Source organism: Anomaloglossus baeobatrachus, chromosome 11 (assembly GCF_048569485.1).
Source record: "Anomaloglossus baeobatrachus isolate aAnoBae1 chromosome 11, aAnoBae1.hap1, whole genome shotgun sequence".
Lineage (NCBI taxonomy): Eukaryota > Metazoa > Chordata > Amphibia > Anura > Aromobatidae > Anomaloglossus > Anomaloglossus baeobatrachus.
The window spans coordinates 43,407,912-43,428,891 of NC_134363.1; the positions used below are offsets into that span (position 1 = coordinate 43,407,912).

General features: G+C 46.5%; 1 protein-coding gene across 1 annotated transcript in view; it reads right to left on the minus strand.

Moving 5' to 3' along the window:
- The window catches only part of LOC142256804 (cathepsin D-like), a 43,470-nt gene that overhangs the window by 2,427 nt on the left and 20,063 nt on the right, over positions 1 to 20,980 (minus strand). The window contains exons 6-8 of the mRNA XM_075328694.1: positions 13,571 to 13,693; positions 10,805 to 10,949; positions 498 to 596 (exon numbers count right to left, since the gene is read on the minus strand). Of these exons, the coding sequence (XP_075184809.1) occupies positions 498 to 596; positions 10,805 to 10,949; positions 13,571 to 13,693 (367 nt within the window). The remainder of the gene's footprint in view (positions 1 to 497; positions 597 to 10,804; positions 10,950 to 13,570; positions 13,694 to 20,980) is intronic.

A 20,980-nucleotide genomic window follows, 5' to 3' on the forward strand; every position in this document is an offset into this window, starting at 1 on the left:
AGCCAAGAAAATCAAGGCCTGGTTAAAGAGGGAAAAAATCAAGGTGTTGCAGTGGCCTAGTCAGTCTCCTGACCTTAACCCAATTGAAAACTTGTGGAAGGAGCTCAAGATTAAAGTCCACATGAGACACCCAAAGAACTTAGATAACTTGGAGAAGATCTGCATGGAGGAGTGGGCCAAGATAACTCCAGAGACCTGTGCCGGCCTGATCAGGTCTTATAAAAGACGATTATTAGCTGTAATTGCAAACAAGGGTTATTCCACAAAATATTAAACCTAGGGGTTGAATAATAATTGACCCACACTTTTATGTTGAAAATGTATTAAAATTTAACTGAGCAACATAACTTGTTGGTTTGTAAGATTTATGCATCTGTTAATAAATCCTGCTCTTGTTTGAAGTTTGCAGGCTCTAACTTATTTGCATCTTATCAAACCTGCTAAATCTGCAGGGGGTTGAATACTACTTGTAGGCACTGTATGTGCGGGGTCCTTACCTGTAGCACATAGTCTTCTCCGGTAAGATTGTACTGAACTCCTCCCAGGATAAAGGAAATTGTGGGCAGAGACGATACTCTAGCACAGTCAACCATGTACTATTAAAAAAAAAAGAAATATCATAAGCAAAAATAATTACATACATGTACAGTAGTGTGAAAAAATCTTTGTCCCCCCTTCCTGGCTTCTTAATTGTCAAGCTACCACTAGGAGGCATAGGGACTCAGGTAGGAAAAGAGCTCCTGGGTGCAGTTAGACAGAAGCCCACTAGAGGTCGCTAACACAAAAGCATGGATATTGATCAGTCAGGGTCAATGACAGGATGTCACGTCTGAACCAAGGGGAAAACAAGCCAAAGTCAAAGAACAGAGCCCAACTTGGATACCGGGAGAGAAAGAACAGGGGAGGGAGGAGAGGACACGAACAGAACCGAGTCCAGAGGACCGGGGGGTTCAGAAGACAGATCGGGAAGGAGGGATGGAGGTCAGGACGGGCAGGAGGGACGGAGGTCAGGATGGGCAGTAAGGATGGAGGTCAGGACAGGCAGGAGGAACAGAGGTCAGGACAAGTCGGGCAGAAGAGACAGATGTTAGGTCGGTAAAAAGGACAGAGGTCAGGACGAACAGTAATGGGTTGAAGGACAAAAAACAGAGAACTTCTCACAGGAACAGTGTACGTGGCAGAGCTGGAAATATTACTGGTGGCGTCCCGGAGGTAGTAGCACCAAGATATGGCCATACGACCCCCGGAACGAGGCCAGAACGTACAGGACGCTCCCCAGAGACCTAAACCCTGGAGGCAGGATACATGCATCGGCTCAGGGACGGCAGAGCCATGCATGAGTCATGATATTTTTCTTTTCCATGTTTGTCACACTTAGATGTTTCAGATCACCAAACAAATGTAAATATCAGACAAAGATAACACAAGAAAGCAGTTTATAATTGAAGGTCTTTATTATTGATGGAAAAGAAATCCAAACCTACAGGACCATGTGTGAAAACTATAACTATAACTATAATAACTGGTTGGGCCACCCTTAGGAGATACAACTGCATTCAAGTGTATGCGATAACTGGCAATGAGTCTTTTACAATGTTCTTGAGGAATTTTGGCCACTCATCTTTGCAGAATTGTTGTAATTCAGGCACATTGGAGGGTTTCCGAGCATGAACCACCTTGTTAAGGTCCAGCCACAGCCTCTCAATCGGACTAAAGGGAACATGTCACCGGATTTTTCCCTATTAAACTAAAAGAATCACCTTCTGCAGCTCCTGGGCTGCATTCTATGGGGGTCCCAGACCCCAAAAATAACTTTATAAAAGTTGGCTGTTAGGTCTGCTAATTACCAGAGTAACTTCAGCAGGCAGTTCACAGGAGAACCTCCAGAGGGCAATAGAGTAGTCAAGCAGTCAGGGTCTAAGCCAGGAAGTCAAGTCAGTGCAGAGGGAGGATCAAGATCAGGTCAGAAAACTGAACCAAGGTCGGATGCCGGGAGATCAGGTATGCAGCGGGGAACAAAAAGGGCACAGGGAACAGAACACAAGACCGCAGGGTGAGGAGACACAAACACGGGAAGGAGAATGAACCAGGATGGGTAAACAACTGACAGAAGCGGGAAGTCAGGGACTGGGACAGACGGACGAACAGGGGAGGGTACAGGTCAGGGCATGGTAACAAGAAGTCAGATCAAACAGGAAATCTCACCAGAGCCAGTCACAGGCTGTAGAGCAAAACTATTATAACTAGCGCTGGAATGCTGGTGCAGCGCCCAGATATAATGTCTCCTGAAATCGGAACAAGGCCAATGGGAGTTAACTCCTGACTAGAGTTGAGCGCGGTTCGTGGTTCGTGGTTCTCCAGTTCTAGGCTCGAGTGATTTTGGGGCCTGTTCTAGATCGAACTAGAACTCGAGCTTTTTGCAAAAGCTCGATAGTTCTAGAAACGTTCGAGAACGGTTCTAGCAGCAAAAAAACAGCTAATTCCTAGCTGACTTTCCGCTGTAATAGTGTAAGTCACTCTGTGACTCACACTATTATGACATTTCAGTGTATAGTGTGCGTGAACAGCGCCTTCAGATCACTGCTGTTTCTATAATGGCGATTGCCATTTTTTTTTTCCTTGTCTTCCTTCCCTAAGCGCGCGCGTCTTGTGGGGCGGGCCAGCATGTCAGCCAATCCCAGACACACACACAGCTAAGTGGACTTTTAGCCAGAGAAGCAACGGCATGTGTGATAGGATGTCCATGTCACATGTCCCTGCATTATAAAACCGGACATTTTCCTCCAGGACGCCATTATCTCTTCTGCGTCCTTGGTGTCAGACATCACTGGCGCAGCTCCGTCCTGAGTCCTATCGCTGATACAGCTGTATGCGCTCCATACACAGCGCTGGACAGCTTAGGGAGAGCACTTTCTATCAGTCCTTTTAAGGGCTCAAACCGGCAGGGTCAGAGCCATAGGTGACAGGTCCTGAAAACAGCGACAGCGTCTGTGTAGCCAAGGTCAGGGATTTCCTCCCTGCATTTCCCTATTAGGAGGGAACTTCAAATAAGAAGGAATGGCGGCAACTCACTGGTGAACGTTAACGGCAATTTTTATTGCACAATCTGCAGCATTGTTACAATGTAACCAGGGAGGGGGGAGTGCAGGGGCGCCCCTGCACTCCCCCCTCCCTGGTTACATTGTAACAATGCTGCAGATTGTGCAATAAAAATTGCCGTTAACGTTCACCAGTGAGTTGCCGCCATTCCTTCTTATTTGAAGCTCATATTGGATTTCTATACCTTGGCTGAGCACCACAGGGACCGGCTGGAGATCTGTGATCCAAGGAAAAACCACAGCCTCGTGAGTACACACCTGGGCTTGCAGTGCCTAGCCTTTTCTCTTTTTTATTACCTATTAGGAGGGAATAGAAAGGCAGGCTTCCATTCCTCTACCCAGAGCCCCACAATCCTGGCACTGTACCCTCCTGTCCTCTGCACACTCCAACTCATTATAACTAAGCCATTATACTAGCAAAGACTCAGTGTACCTAGTGGCATCCTAAACGTGGCTATTGGACTTTGCTATAGTCACACTAGTGGAAAGATATTAGCAGCACCTCTGCCTGCATTGCACACTCCAACTCATTATAACTAAGCCATTATACTAGCAAACACTCAGTGTACCTAGTGGCATCCTAAACGTGGCTATTGGACTTTTGTCTAGTCCCACTAGTGCAAAGATATTTGCAGCACCTCTACCTGCATTGCACACTCCAACTCATTATAACTAAGCCATTATACTAGCAATTTTTGCTGCCAGTTTAAGGGCCGTAGTTGCATTGTCAGGGATATTTATTCTTTATTATTCAGCTGTTAATAAAGCTAGACCACCACTGCAATCTACACCACCTCTCAATTTTTACTACCACATTTTAAGTGCACAATCTTGTCGCAATCAACATGAGTGGCAAAATGACAGATGCTGGTGGAAAGGGGAAGAGGCGTGGTGGAAAAGGCAAAAAAGGTTTTGTCCGTGGGGAAGGTGGCAAAGCTCCATTATCATCTGCTGAAGATAGACCATCTACCAGCAAAAGTAAGATGTCTACTACTTACCATGGACAATCCGATGTGCTCCCTTTTTTACGGACACAAACAACAGGAACAAAGGTAGATGATGGCCAAAAAAGGAAAATGCTTGAATGGATCTCAAGTGGTCCAACAAGTGCCCTCTCAGCCACTTCAAGTACCGCATCCAAAAAACACCAGTCCTCTGAGTTGTCATCCCAATCAAACTTGCTTTCTCCCAGCTCTGAAGTCTCCATCAGCCCTGCACAGTATGGTGGAACTGAGATGGCTGAGTCTGCAGAGCTGTTCAGTCACACTATAGCCTGGGAATCAGAGGTCTGCTCCCAAGCTACAGTGAGTACAGAACAGGAAATGGTCTGCAGTGATGCCCCGAACCTTTGTGACTCTGATTCAGGCTGTGAGGACCAAGTTTCTGAGCATAATGTTGACCCTTTGTCACAAACTGTAACACCTGTGGTTATAGACAATGAGGAACATACTGATGAAGATGAGACGCAGATACCCGATTGGGATGACAACTTAAATATTCGGTCAGGGCAAGAAGAGGCTCGGTCTGAGGGGGAGGGGAGTGCAAACACAACAATTGATGATGAAGTTCTAGATCCCACCTACTGTCAACCCCCAGTCAGGCACTCGAGGAGGTCAACAGAGGCGGTGGAGGAGGATGCAACCGACGACGAAGTTACCTTGCGCCTTCCTGGACAGAGTCGGAGCACTGGTAGCACGTCTACAACTGCATCCTCAGCCACCACTCTGCCTATGAGCATTATTCGGGGTGGATCAACAGGTCGCATGGCCTCTAAGCCTTGCCTAGCCTGGTCCTTTTTTGACATAGAAAAAGATCGCCCAAATTATGTGATCTGTAAACTTTGTCATGGTTCTCTTAGTAGAGGTCAAAACCTCAGCAGTTTGACAACTTCTTCCATGAATCGTCACATGAATAAATATCATAGGTCCCGGTGGGAAGCTCACTGTGCTGCAATGCGGCCTAGCGGAGCGAACCATCCACGGCCTGCCCCTTCCAGTGCATCCGCGCGCTCTTCATCTTCTAGGACTGTGGGGACAGCTGTCACACCTGTTTTTCCTCGCACAACTTCCACCACTGTAACCGCAACAGGAAGTTTGCTTGGTAGGTCATCAGTTGGTTTGGAAGGGGAAACAAGTGAGTGTGTACAGCTCTCTCAGACATCGATAGCACCAACGTTGGATGAAGGCAACATCATGTCTCCGCCTGCACTTTCCTCACAAACCTGCATTTTTCCAGGGACACCCTACTCAACACCGTCTACACACAGCAGCCAGATCTCTGTCCCTCAGATGTGGTCAAATAAAAGGCCACTTCCTGCGACCCATGACAAAGCTAAGAGGTTGACTCTATCCCTCTGTAAGCTCTTGGCTACCGAAATGCTGCCTTTCCGCCTAGTGGACACACAGGATTTTAGAGACCTTATGTCTGTCGCTGTGCCCCAGTACCAGATGCCTAGTCGCCACTACTTCTCTAAGAAAGGTGTGCCCGCGCTACACCAGCATGTCGCACACAACATCACCGCTTCCTTGAGAAACTCTGTGTGTGAACGGGTGCATTTCACCACCGATACTTGGACCAGTAAGCATGGACAGGGACGTTACATGTCGCTGACTGGGCACTGGGTAACTATGGTGATAGATGGTGAAGGGTCTGCTGCACAAGTCTTGCCGTCCCCACGACTTGTGTGTCAATCCTCTGTCTGTCCAAGTTCCGCCACTGCTTCTGCCTCCTCCACCTCATCTGGGTCCTCCACCTCCGCCCCAAGCCTGCCTGGTCAGGCCACCAGCGTTCTCACTGCGCAGAAGGAATCACGCACCCCTCATTACTATGCTGGCAGCAGAGCGCAACGGCATCAGGCGGTCTTTAGCTTGACATGTCTTGGGAATAAGAGTCACACAGCTGAGGAGTTGTGGTCAGCTCTGCGGTCCGAGTTTAATAAATGGTTGTCTCCACTCAACCTGCAGCCTGGTAAGGCCGTGTGCGACAATGCTGCAAACCTGGGTGCGGCCCTTCGCCTGGGCAAGGTGACACACGTGCCTTGTATGGCTCACGTGTTGAACCTTGTCGTCCAGCAATTTTTAACACACTATCCCGGCCTAGATGGCCTTCTGAACAGGGCACGAAAACTGTCTGCTCACTTCCGCCGTTCAAGCGCCGCAGCTGAGCGACTTGCATCGCTTCAGAAGTCTTTCGGCCTGCCGGTTCATCGCCTGAAATGCGATGTGGCGACACGCTGGAATTCAACTCTCCACATGTTACAGCGACTGTGGCAGCACCGCCGAGCCCTGGTGCAATACGTCATGACGTATAGCCTGGGCCAACGAGATGCAGAGGTGGGTCAGATCACCCTGATGGAGTGGTCTCAGATCAAGGACCTATGCACCCTTCTGCACAGTTTCGACATGGCGACGAATATGTTTAGCGCTGACAATGCCATTATCAGCATGACGATTCCAGTCATTTACATGCTGGAGCACACGCTAAACACTATTCGGAGTCAGGGGGTGGGACAACAGGAAGGGGAGGAACTACAGGAGGATTCATATGCGCAAGGGACAACAACATCACCAAGGTCCAGACGTTCATCATCACCAACGCAGCAGGCATGGGACCATGGGAGACAGGGATAAACAAGGGCGCATAGTAGCAGGCGAAATGTTGAGGAAGGTGCAGGAGAACATGAAGAAATGGAGGACGAACTGTCCATGGACATGGAAGACTCAGCGGATGAGGGAGACCTTGGTCAAATTTCAGTTGAAAGAGGTTGGGGGGAGATGTCAGAGGAAGAAAGAACGGTTAGCACCTCTATGCCACAAACACAGCGTGGACTTGGTCCGCATGGCTGCGCAAGACACATGAGTGCCTTTTTGTTGCACTACCTCCAACATGACCCTCGTATTGTCAAAATTAGAAGTGATGATGACTACTGGATTGCCACACTATTAGATCCCCGGTACAAGTCCAAATTTTGTGACATAATTCCAGCCATAGAAAGGGACGCACGTATGCAGGAGTATCAGCAGAAGCTGTTACTCGATCTTAGATCGGCTTTTCCACCAAACAACCGTGCAGGTGCAGGGAGTGAATCTCCCAGTTGTAACTTGCCAAACATGGGACGGTCTCGTCATCTTCAACAGTCTACCCGTACCAGTAGGACCGTATCTGGTGCTGGTAACAGCAATTTTATGGAATCTTTTCATAATTTTTTTAGACCCTCCTTTGCAAGGCCACCAGAGACAACAAGTCTGACACATAGTCAACGGCTGGAGAGGACGATACAGGAGTATCTCCAAATGAACATCGATGCCATGACCTTGCAAATGGAGCCTTGCTCATTTTGGGCTTCAAATCTAGAAAAATGGCCAGAGCCCTCCAGTTACGCCTTAGAGATTTTGTCGTGTCCAGCTGCCAGCGTTGTCTCTGAACGTGTCTTCAGTGCTGCTGGGTGTGTGCTGACAGATAAGCGCACGCGTCTGTCCAGTGACAATGTGGACAGACTGACGTTCATCAAAATGAACAAGTCATGGATCCACAAGGAATTTACTACCCCTGTGTCATCCTGGGGAGAGTAAATGCTTGTGGATTTGGAATGTGCTTCATGCAAATCAAAACATCATGTTTGCAACTAGGGCACAACTGCTGCCACTGATGGGGTGGGTGTCTGTGTGGCCTAATTTTTGGAAAAAAAGGGAGACTCCGCTTGGAGTAACCCTTGCTTGCTGTGTTTTTAAAAGAAGCCAAGATGAACAGAGCTGGGATCAGGAAAGACTTTGCTACCTACCCCGGTGTCATCCTGGGGACGGTTAATTAGGCCGTATTTTTGAATGTGCTTGATGCAAATCTAGCTGTTAAGTGCACAACTAGGGCACAAGTGCTGCCACTGAAGGGGTGGGTGTGTGTGGGGCACAATTTTTGGAAAAAAAGGGAGACTCCGCTTGGAGTCACCTTGCGGTGTTTTACATGATTTTAGAAGGGCGTGCCATATCTATATCTGTGTGTCCTCTTTTTCCTTGTCCTGCTCTTTTGTTTTCGCATGAGTATATGTCCTTGTCACTTTCTCATGTGTTTGTGTTGTGTTGTGAGTTGTTTGTCACCTTTAGGACACCTTTGAGGGTGTTTTCTAGGTGTTTTTATGTGTTTGTGATTGCCTGCCATTGTTTCCTATGCAGTTCGAGTTTGGTTCGTCGAACGTTCGACGAGCCGAACTCGAACGGGACCTCCGTTCGGCGAGCCGACCTCGAGCCGAACCGGGACCGGTTCGCTCATCTCTACTCCTGACATGACCAGGCCGGGTCTGAGAAACTCTGGAGCAGGGAAAACCGGTCCTGGATCATGACACTTTGTTTTTCATATTTCTTTGGATTGCGGCATGATGTCTAGCCTTTGAGGATCTTTTGGTCTACTTCACTTTGTCAGGCAGGTCCTATTTAAGTGATTTCTTGATTGAGAACAGGTGTGGCAGAATTCAGTCCTGGGTGTGGCTAGGAACATTGAACTCAGCTTCCAAAGGTGTGATAAACCACAGTTAATTCATGGTTTAAGGGGCGGGGGCAATCACTTTTTCACACAGGACCCTGTAGGTTTGGATTTTTTTTTCCCATAATGAAGACCTTCATTTATAAACTGCATTTTGTGATTACTTATGTTATCTTTTTCTAATATTTACATTTATTTGGTGATCTGAAACAGTTGTGTGACAAACTGAAGGGGGTGCAGAAAAAATTGTAAAGCATGGAGAAAAGGGTAAATTAGAAAGAAATTTCCACAAAGGGACGAGGGGTTGGGTTATGATTCCTTTGCTTTAGAAAAGGATCTGTTACCAAATTTCACAATGCAGCCTGCATACATTATTATATATTAGTCCTGATGATGCTGGTGTACTTATTTTGAAAATCTACATATGAATGGCTGTGTAAGTCTTCAAGATAAAATGAGGAGTTTAAGAGTCCATTTCAAACTTTTAAAGGATTATAGAGCCTGTGTGAAATGAATTTTCAAAGTAAATACACCAACCTCATCAGGTCTACAATATCTATTTAAAGGGGTTGTCCCCTACTAGGACAACCCCTTCTGATTCCACTTCCTTCCCCAGTTAAAATAAAAGACCCTGTACTCACCTCCCGTTCTGGCACTGTTTCAGTACTTTCAGTAATCGCTGTTCGGGGCTCGTGACATCTCAGGAGCCCAGCGGCCAATCACAGACAACTTCTCTCTTCCCGCCTTCTGACCAAATGAGCAATTGACAGGAAGTGAGCGTCAGTGTCACTTCCTGTTGATTAACTCATTTGATCCGAAGGCGGGGAGAAGGATGCGGGGCGAATGTGACGTCACAATGTGCCCCGAATTGTGGTTACCAACAGTGCTGGAATGGCGCCAGAATGGGAGGTGAGTACAGGGTCTTTTATTTTAACTGGGGGAAGGAAGTGGAATCAGAAGGGGTTGTCCATGTCGGGGGACAACCCCTTTAAATAGATCTTGTAGACCTGATGAGGTTGGTGTATTTACTTTGAAAATTCATTTCAGACAGGCTCTATAATCCTTTAAAAGTTTAAAAGGAACTCGTAAACTGCTCATTTTATCTTGAAGATACATCATGATAAAGCCGTTCTGTTGTAGATTTTCAAAACAAGTACCCCAGCATCATCAGGTCTAAGATATGATAATGTATGCAGTCTGCATTGTGGAAGTTGGTGATCGCTCTGCTTTAAAGGGAATCGGTCAGCAGGTCTCTGCTATGTAATCTGAAGGCAGCATGCTGTAGTGGTTAAAACACAGAGTTCAGTGATGTGTCTCTTACCACCAGGGGGAGCTGGAGCCCTGCAGGAAAAGACACTACACAGAGCTGAATCAGCATGGAGGTGGACACACAGCGTGTGATGGAGCACTGCCCTGCAGAGTCAGCCAGAATAGAGAGGCCACGGGGCGTGCGGGGGATGGTCAGGCAGGCCAGGTCATACACAGTACGGTGAGAAAGAAGACTGGAGGAATGAGCAAAAGCGGGGTCGAGGTCAGACCGAGATCAGTACCAGAGGAAGCAACCAAGTGGGGAGATAGAAGAAGGGGGAATGACTGGGGCTATTGTGGGAAGGAAGGAGGTGGGATGGAACCCCGACAGAGCACAGGGGAAGGACAGATCAGGAAACACTTACAAGGACCAGCAATCACAGGCAAAGCAGTGCTAAGCTTATAGCGTTGGTTCACCAGAGATGACAGAATTTAAAGCATCCAAGCTCCAGAAGTGAGGCCCGAGAGAAGGCTCCGCCCCCTAGCCATGTGGACGGGGATGTGGAATCATGACAACTGTACTGTTGTTTACTTGCAATGATTGTTTTAGCACCAGGAGATTATCATTGCTTGCAGCATGTGCCTGGAAGTCCGACACACCCCCTTCTGTGATTAGCAGCTCCCTGTCTGTAGACATTGTCCATACAGAGTCTAATGTGGGTGGAGTTAGCTTTCTGAGCTCTGCTGCATTGCTAAATCTAAAAACTCTCATTGTGTCAAAACGGCTGCCCCCAGTAATCTAAGTGATACATCGTTGGAATCAGGACATCATGCTGAACCCAAGTGAGGTAATAAAAACCTGCTGACAGATTCCCTTTAAAAGTCTTTAAGTTAAACAATAAGGATTATTATTTCTATGGATTTCATTATAGGAAGACAGACTGAATAGTCTGGAGGGAGGAATAAGATTCATGCACTCTTACCTCGCCATTGAAGAGTGGGATGGCTCCTATAGCCACGTGAAGGGCTCTGATTTCTGCGGCTGGACCTGTAATCAAGGACGTTCCGGTATCCACTATGGCCTGGCAGCCTCCTTTACAGAGAATCAGTTGGCTTCCAACTCTAACTCTAAAAAGGGGGGGAAAAATGAGACCCTTCTACAGTTTCCTGCAGGAGCTGCTCATTATTGCTTCTTATAGATGCAGAATTACCAACATTAAATTTAATCGTTTTTTAATTTAATTTTACCTAAATAGGGTCCAAATTATGCGGTGATTATTTTTTTGTGTTACATTATTGTTTTTTTACATTTTTGTCATTTTTTTTACATATCTCGATCTGTATTCAAAATAAATAAAAAAAATCTTGCAATTTTCACAGTGACCACTAGGGGTTTTTTTAAGACTCTAACTTCCTGTAAGTTTCATGGAAATTTACATGTACATATCCCCAACTCTATCTTTTGTATTGACGTGTCTAATTAGCAGGTGCAAAGGTCATTGTGAAGGGAGGGGAGAGTGTTATGATTCAGTGACCGAGGAAGATCAGAAAAAGGACAAAAACTTGGAAATCCAAAAAATAACCAGAGTGGCTGTAACCTTAACGAACTGCAGATCTAATACTGACACACAACTAGAAGTAACCGTGGGACGAGCTTACGATAACCTAGTCGCCTTGACACAGCTTGAGAGCTAAATATTCTTACAGAGAGAAATATTACAAAAGCTAATCAGCCTCGGAGCAGTCCCCAAAGATATAGATAGCCCCCCACATATAAAGCTAAGGTGATGTAGGAAAACACAATACGTAGCTAGAGAATAGATTCAGCAAAGATGGGGCCCAAACTATCTGCATAGGAAAGAGCACTGTCTGCAGCCGTAAAAACCCTAGTAAATACCAGCATGCCTGATATGGAAAAATAATGAGCCTACACAGGCTCTCCCCCACTATATCAGTACTCTGGTGTTACTGGGATCCAAGAAAAACACTGATATAGAGGAGGGACTGAATTTAGTACCAAGCATGACAAAACACCATACATAGCAGAACATGGAGCAAGGTACACAGATACTCCCAGCAGGGAATGATCCAACTCCACCAAAAACTCCACACAGGCAAAATAACAAGAAAGTGAAAACCATAAGCAGAGGTACAAAGACCAACTTATCTGAGAGGAGTTCCTCTTAGACACAGAGAAAAGGACTGTTTCAGAAAGTTCTTAGCACACAGGAGATACATTGAGCACCGGCAAGGAACAGGAGGAAACTACTCAGTTATAGGCCCAATCCGAATGGCCTGATTGCCAATCCTCCTCAGCTGTCTGTTTCCCATTCAGTAAGTCAACTGCACTACCAGCACTGACCACAAGAGAGAGCCCCAAACTGGAATCTAATTGAAATGTATTCACAACAGGAGAGCAAAGTCCACTGTGATTGGTTGAACCAGGGTTATCAGCTGTGTATAGAGGTGTTATCAGTTATTGTACTAGAGGAGGAGAAGGTGAGCTGTGATATCACCTATTGCAATTAGTGGATCCTGTGTTTCCTACTGTATATAGAGATGTTATCAATCATTGTGCAGGAGGAGGAGGATGTGAGCTGTGACATCACCTATTGTGATTGGTGGATCCTCTGTTATCTACTGTATATAGAAGTGATATCAGTCATTGTGCAGGAGGGGGAGGAGGTGAGCTATAACATCACTTATTGCAATTGGTGGATCCTGTAGTATCAGCTCTGCATAGAGGTGTTATCAGTCACTGTACAGGAGAAGGAGGTGAGCTCTGATATCACTTATTGTGATTGGTGGATCCTGTATTGTCTACTGTATAGAGAGGTGTTATCAGTCATTGTGCAAGAGAGGGGAAGAGAGGAGCTGTGGCCACCTATTGTGATTGGTGGATTCTATGGAATCAGCCCTGTATAGACTTGTTACCAGTCATTGTACAGGTGAAGGAGGTGAGCTGATATCACCTATTGTAATTGGTGGATCCTGTATTATCTACTGTATAGAGAGGTGTTATCAGTCATTGTGCAAGAGAGGGGAGGAGGGGAGCTGTGGCCACCTATTGTGATTGGTGGATTCTGTGGTATCAGCTCTGTTTAGAGGTTTTATCAGTCATTGTACAGGAGAAGGAGGTGAGCTGTGACATCACCTATTGTGACTGGTGGATCTTGTGTTATCTACTGTATTTAGAAGTGCTATCAGTCATTGTGCAGGAAGGAGGAAGAGGTGAGCTGTGACATAATCTATAGTGTTTTATAGATCCTGTGGTATCAGCTGTGTATAGATGTGTTACCTGTCATTGTACAGGTGGAGGAGGTGAGCTGTGAGATCATCTCTTGTGATTGGAGGATCCTGTGTTATCAGCTGTGTACAGAGGAGTTATCAGACATTGTACAGGAGGAAGAGCAGGTGAGCTGTGACCTCACCTATTGTGAATGGTGGAGTCTGTGTTATCTACTGTATATAGAGGTGTTATTAGTCATTGTAATCCTGTCTCTGATGATAAAGAGCCTGCTGAAAACTCTTCCTGAAAGAACAGTCTAAAAAAAGCCCTGGTGGCCAATGTGAAAATTGCAAAACTACTCATTTTTATTTTTAATAAATATCACTTAAAATTGCCAATATTTTTTTTTAAATATATAACATTAAAACCTGACATAAAAGGTAATTTCTGATTATAGTGTCTCATTAATAGTGGATTTTATTTGTAGAAGAACTAGAAACTAAAATGGATAATCACTTACTCATCAGTCTTGATCTGCCAGAAAGCCATGCGTGTTACATTCAAGTAATGGAAGTCCCCTGTGTGGTACTTAGAGTCTGTGCCTCCAAAAAGAAGTTCACCTCCAACCGGAGCAGTAGGATCTCTTTACAAAAAATATAGAAGCATAATGTATCACTGTATTTCAGGATTTGCAAAGTTGTGCAATCAGTGGGAATCTGGCAGCAGGTTTTTGTTCTTTAATTTGGGAGCAGAATTGAGAGCCAGATTCCAGGGATGGGTCACTTATTAGGCTGTGTGCTGTAGTTTCAATATAATCAGTGTTTTATCAGCAGAAGATTATCATTGCTGGACTAGGTGTCACTTGCCAGGCACACAGGAAGCTGCCAATCAGTGGTGTGGGTGAGGTTATACACAGCTCAGCATTCTGACCAAGCCTATATATATGGCAGAGAAAACAGGGATTTTATCAAAACTGCACCAAGCAGCCAAGTAAGTGACACATTGTTGAAATCGGGTTCTCAGCCCCTAAATTATGACTTTTAGATATTTTCCTGGAGTGTTCTTTTAAGGAAGAAAAAGCATTATTTTTTATTTTCTTTAGAAAATACAACTTTTTTTTTTCCAAAAACAGAGGCACACCTGAAAAAGAGTTGTATGTGGTATTATTGGTGTGCCCCATTCACTTGAGCCGCAGTACACAACCCATGGACAGTGCAGCGCTGTTTTTAGAAGAAAACAGCCACTTTTTTTTCTAATCCTGTGCAACCTCTTCTACAAAAGTCCACAGGGGACAGAAACTGAAGATGCATCAACGCTGCAGCCAATCACTGAGCTCAGCAGTGGTGCTAAGATAGATGGTAAAGAGCCACTGAGCTCAGTGATTGGCTGCAGTGGTGATGTGACGTCACCAAGGTCCGAGCAGTTACGGGAGCCAGCGCCGGATCCAAGATATCCTTCAAATCATATGACATTGCAATATACGCATATCTATAATAGCTGAAACCAATGCGTTCCAAGAGAACATAGCTGCCACTGGCAGCTACCTGCCAGAGAAGCCATCACTTATTCGATGCATGCTGTCAATATGACGTCACCAAGATTCGACCAGTGACAGGGAGCCAGCGCCAGATCCAAGATATCCTTGAAATCATATGACATTTGTCACAATTCCTCTGTGCAGAGCATCTTGCACATAGGTGATGCTCTGCTGCATCTTCCTGAACTACAGAGCCGAAAGTGACATTATTCCTCTGTGCAGAGCATCTTGCACATAGGTAATGCTCTGCTGCACCTTCCTGAACTACAGAGCCGGAAGTTATATTATTCCTTTGTGCAGAGCATCTTGCACATAGGTGATGCTCTGCTGCATCTTCCTGAACTACAGAGCCGAAAGTGACATTATTCCTCTGTGCAGAGCATCTTGCACATAGGTAATGCTCTGCTGCACCTTCCTGAACTACAGAGCCGGAAGTTATATTATTCCTTTGTGCAGAGCATCTTGCATATTAGGAGATACTCTGTTGTGTTTCTGTGAGCACTAGATGGTAGGTTGATTTACAGCACAGCATTCCATGAAGGTTTTGGGAGGTGCTGATTACTCAGGTGTTCCAGCTTCCTGGTAATTGCTCTGTTTCTTTGTTGAGCATGCTCTCCCAGAACCTCGCCAGTCGTACTTTCTGGTTCTGCAGTTGTGCTGTTGGCTTGTGTTTGGGCTTGTGCTCTGATCTAAGTTTCTTGACCCCGGTCCGTTATTTGTCTCCTCTCTGCCCACTCCCTGTTCTTGTGGCTATTTCCTGGCTTTGGACCTCAGACCGTTACCTGACCACGTCTCTGTCTGCTCTCTGAACCTAATACATACCCTCCTGGAATTCTGACCCTCGGTTTGTGACTTGACTATGCTTCTGCTTCCTCCCTGTGTCCTGATGTGTCCTCCTGTTACCTGACCTCGACTTGCCTGACTACTCTTCCATCTGTACTATTCGTAAGTAGTGACTAGCATCACAACATTGCATTATACCCATTTCTATAATAGCCGGAACCAATGCGTGCCAAAAGAAAACAACTGCCACTGGCAGCTACCTCCCAGGGAAGCCATCACTTGTGTGATGCGTGCTGTCAATATGATGTCAACAATATTCGAGCACTGATGGGGAGCCAGAATCGGATGCAAGATATCCTTGAAATCATATGATGTTGCAATATACCCATATCTATAATAGCTGGAACCAATACGTGCCAAGAGAAAATAGCTGCCACTTGCAGCTACCTGCCAGGGAAGCCATCACTTGTGAATGCAGATGGAGAACCTTGGACATTTAAGGGGGCTTTACACGCTACGACATCGCTAATGCAAACTCGTTGGGGTCACGGAATTGGTGACGCACATCCGGCCGCATTACCGATGCCGTTGTGTGTGACACCTATGAGCGATTTTGCATCGTTGCAAAAACGTGCAAAATCGCTCATCGGCGACATGGGGGTCCATTCTCAAAAATCGTTACTGCAGCAGTAACGAAGTTGTTCCTCGTTCCTGCGGCAGCACACATCGCTCCGTGTGACACCGCAGGAACGAGGAACCTCTCCTTACCTGCCTCCCGGCCGCTATGAGGAAGGAAGGAGGTGGGCGGGATGTTACCCGCTCATCTCCGCCCCGCCGCTTCTATTGGGCGGCGGTTCAGTGACGCAGCTGTGACGTCGCTGTGACGCTGAACGAACAGCCCCCTTAGAAAGGAGGCGGTTCGCCGGTCACAGCGACGTCGCCGGGCAGGTAAGTAGTGTGACGGGTCTGGGTGATGTTGTGCGGCACGGGCAGCGGTTTTCCCGTGTTGTACAACAGATGGGGGCGGGTACCCACGCTAGCGATATCGGGACCGATATCGCAGCGTGTAAAGCGGCCTTTACTGCAAGTATTACGCCGAGGTGTCTTACCCATTGAGTATTCGTGTGTACAGTGCTACGGTAATTACTAACAACGACTGTCATAAATTCATTGGTATCATTCATTCGGATGGTCCAGGACTAATGATATCGTTATATAGATCCATCCTTATGTAACATTGCAGAATATGGATTTTCCTATCACAACGTGCCTCTCCCCTTCTCTCCCGCACTGGTGCCAAGGTGAATAATACCAGCCAATACGTTATTATATCCTTACTGGCCCAGACTCAGAGAACAGCAGGTACATTGACTGCGACTAAGAGCTGGCATCCACAACTTCCCATTCAAGTAAGAATGGAGAAATAATAGTTTATTAAATGACCGCATTCACGCTGGCCGATTATCGAGAAACCAATGTTCTTGGTCCGGTATCGGTCAGTCTAAACAGACCGGCTATCCCCCGATGAATGGGCAAAACACTCATTACTAGGGTGAAATGATAATTGAGGCATACAGAACGATCATTAATGGTCATGGGTGCGGTCGTCCTGTCTAAATAGGCCATGAAACAACTGACGTTGGGCTTCTACGTAGCCAACCAGCGATTCATTAATGGTCACCATCAGCCAGTGTAAACGCACCCCTATAGAACACATGTGCATATGTAATTTATTACAAGAAACTAAGATGGTAGACCTGGGGTCCATGACAACTTATTGGCACCTGGTAAGGGGAGAATAATGGGTACAACGGGAGCTCCCGCCCTCTAGTAAATCACTTTAAGGCTACAGTCACTACTGACCAAGTTGAAAAAGGGGATAATTGACCAGAATCTGAGTTATGGCCAATTCCAACAGAGTATCAGTTGTAATATACAGCTGACATTCACTTTATATGGAGCAGGCTCAGCTCTTGAGACCGCTTAGATGCTACAGTCGCTACTGACCAAGGCATCTAAGAGGTAAGTGTCTAGGATAGGAGTTATGGCTTATCCCAGCTTGTGCTGCCGAGTATCACTTGTAATATTGTCATGCTCTCCGGGTCCCCTGCTCTGCTCCCCGGCTCACCTGCCACGCTCCCCGGCTTCCCTGCTTCGCTCCCCGGCTCCTCTGTCAGGCATCCCCCGCTCCACGGTCTCCAGCCTCCATCACCTGCGGTCCCCAGGCGGCCCGGTTCCCGCTCCCGGCGCCCGTCGGCAGCCCTGCTCCAGGCCGGCTCCCCTGCTTCCTACACACCGCTCCCTGCCCTGGCTTCTGGCACCCGGGCCTCGCGCATGCGCATTAGGGCGCGCGCGCGGTCATTGACCCTCTCTTAAAGGGCCAGCGTCCACTGACAGGAAATTGAACACACAGGTACAGGGTATAAAGGGGTTTAATGTCCAAGTGGGCGGGGCCTGTTCTTCGTGTTTCCTAAGCTAGGAGTCAGGTCTCCTTGTGTCTCTGTGATATACTTACCTATCTCTCTTCTAGAGCTGCTCCTGCCTCGCCATCCGGTCCTGCCGATTCCCGAACCCCGAACACTGACTATCTGCCATCCCGTCAGTCCGTACCATCTCTGATCCCTGTGGTGACCCGTCCTCTCGCTCCATCGGTTCCGGACTCTGCCTGACAACATCTCGGCCTCCGAACCTGAGCTCCGTCACCCGGACTACCATCAGTGACTCCGTGGTCCCAGGGACTTCTCCATTCCACTCTTTTGCACGGACTGTCCTGCTACCCGTAGTGCTCCGGCTACCGGACCCCTTGCCTTCATTAAGGTGTTCGGCCCAGTGGATCTACCTCCTGGGTCTGCCCGTCCACCTGGTCCTAACAAATATACAGTTGACACTTACTGCCTATAGAGCAGGCTCAGCTCTTGAGCCAGTTTAGATGTTACAGTTTCTATTGATCAAGGCATCTAAGGGGTATATGGACAGGATCTGCGGTACGGCCAATTGCAGCTTTTGCAGAGGAGTATGAGTTGCAATATACAGCTGACACTAACTGCCTATAGAGCAGGCTCAGCTGTTGAGCCCGCTTAGATGCTCCAGTAGCTATTGACCAAGGCATCTAAAAGGTAAATATCTAGGATATAGGAGTTATGGCCAATCCAGGCTTTAGCGATGGAATATAAATTGTAATATGCAGCTGACATTTACTGCATAAAAGAGCAGGCTCAGCTGTTGAGCCTGCGTAGGTGATACAGTAGCTATTGACCAAGGCATCTAAAATGTAACAAACAGGAACAGAGTTATGAACGATCCCAGCTTTTGAAGGGGAATATCCGTTGTAATATACAGCTGACAGTGCATATGGAGCAGGCTCAGCTCTTGAGCCTGCTTCGATAACACTGTTGCCATAGGCATCTAAAATGTAAAAAACCTGGTCGGGGTTACAGCCAATCCCAGCTTTTGCATAGCAATGTCAGTTGCAATATACGTGGGGCTGCTGATAAGTCTTTGGCTTTGTGATCTGTTTTTGTTTCTATGGTAATGAATGTTACATCACATAAAAGCCTTATGTGTCTAATATATGTTTTCAAAATTTTGTGTTTGTTGCTTATGGCAACAGTGTTCTACACACGCGGGAAAACAACATGGCGGAGTCTAATGCGATATTCACAGCAACTGAGAGCAAGGAGCGATAAAATTCTTGTTTCTGCAAGGAAAGTCCGTGAAGGATATTCATGGTGATATGTCGCAGACATTGGGGGATCAATGCCCTTCATATTCCACAGGTAAGAACTGGGTTACCAAATTGAAAACAGGCCACTTCAGCCCCAATGATGAGGAACGTCCTGAACGACCGAGAGTGGTTGTTGTTCCGGAGATCGTCGATGCTGTGCGCAACCTCATACTGGAGAATCCACGAATTTCAGCTAAAGCAATAGCAGACATCATGGGGATTTCCTGGGAACGTGTTTGTGTCATTATCCATGTACATTTGGACATGAGGAAGCGATCTGCAAAGTGGGTCCCAAAATGTTTGACAACATATCAGAGAAGCTGCGAGTGACAACTTCCCGATGCATTTGTCAGTGTTTTCAGACTGATAAGAACTTCCTGGATCGACTGGTCACCATGGATGAGACCTGAATTTATTTGTATGACCCTGAAAACAAGAAGCAGTCAAAAGAGTGGAGGCACAGTGGTTCTCCTTGTCCAAAGAAGTCCAGAGTTAAAAATCAGTCACTAAGGTGATGGTGTCTGTATTCTGGGATAAGGAGGGCGTGCTGCTAGTGGACTACCTTCAAAAGGGTTCCACCATCAATACAAGGTATTACAATGAACTTTTGCACCAATTGAAGGCAGCTCTGAAGGCGAAAAGGCGCAGCAAGCTGACCAAAGGAATCTTGTTCCTGCAAGACAACGCCTCCGCTCACACTGCACAAGCGACCACGGCCAAACTGGCAGAGCTGGGCTTTTAGCTGGTTGACCACCCAAATTATTCACCAGATCTAGCTCCCTTCGACTGTCATATGTTTCCAAACCTAAAGAAGTACATCAAGGGTACCAAATTTCACACCATTTCTGATGCCATGGCTGCTACGGATGCCTGGGTTGAGGCACAACTGAAATCCTTCTTTTTTTACAGAACTTGTGTTGTCATCAGTGGAGAGTATGTGGAATAAATGTAAAGTTTTATCATACTATCTTGTTTCTTTCTGGGTAAAGCCAAAGACTTATCAGCAGCCGCTCGTACAGCTGACACTTACTGGCTATAGAGCAGGCTCAGCTCTTGAGCCTGCTTAGATAATAGACACTACAGGCATCTAAAAGGTAAAAAAAAAAACTAAATCAGAGTTATGGCTGATCCCAGCTTTTGCAGTGGAATATCACTTGTAATATACAGCTGACACTTACCGCCTATAGAGCAGGCTCAGCTCTTGAGCCTGCTTAGATGATACAGTTGCTATTGACTAAGGCATTTAAAATATAAAAAACAGGATTGGAGTTATGGCCTATCCCAGTTTTTGCAGTGTAATATCAGTTGCAGTATACAGCTGACACTTAATACATATGGAGCAGGCTCAGTTTTTGAGCCTGCTCTATGTTCTGACATAAATAAACATGTGATCAAAGGTAAAGTTGAACTCCACCTTATTTTATGATGGGAATAAGGACAATTTTACAACCCCAGTTTTACAAAGTCAATCCTGAATTTTAGCTCAATGGGGTCTGTCAGTGTTCCACCTTGGTGTCTGGGATTTTGATCTATAGAATATGCAGCACATGCCAGTTAGGAAGATAGTTACAAATAAAACATCTGACACAGATGTAAGCTGTCCCCCAGAATAAAACACTAAGAATTTGTAGCACCTGCTCACCACCCCAGCCGGGTTGCTTCCTCCCCCACTGCCCAGCAGCCGTCCACGTGTGCTCCTGTTTCCTTCTTCTCCTGGGGCTTGTGCACGCAGCTCAGGTCATCCGGGAGTGTGCTTAGGGCACGTGCACGTGCACTGGCCCTCCTCCTAAAGGGCTGGAGTGTTATCTCCAGGAAATGCCTCTCAGCCTATAGCTGAGAGGCTCTATGTATTTAGGACACCCTCCCATTCGGGGAGGTGCCTGCAC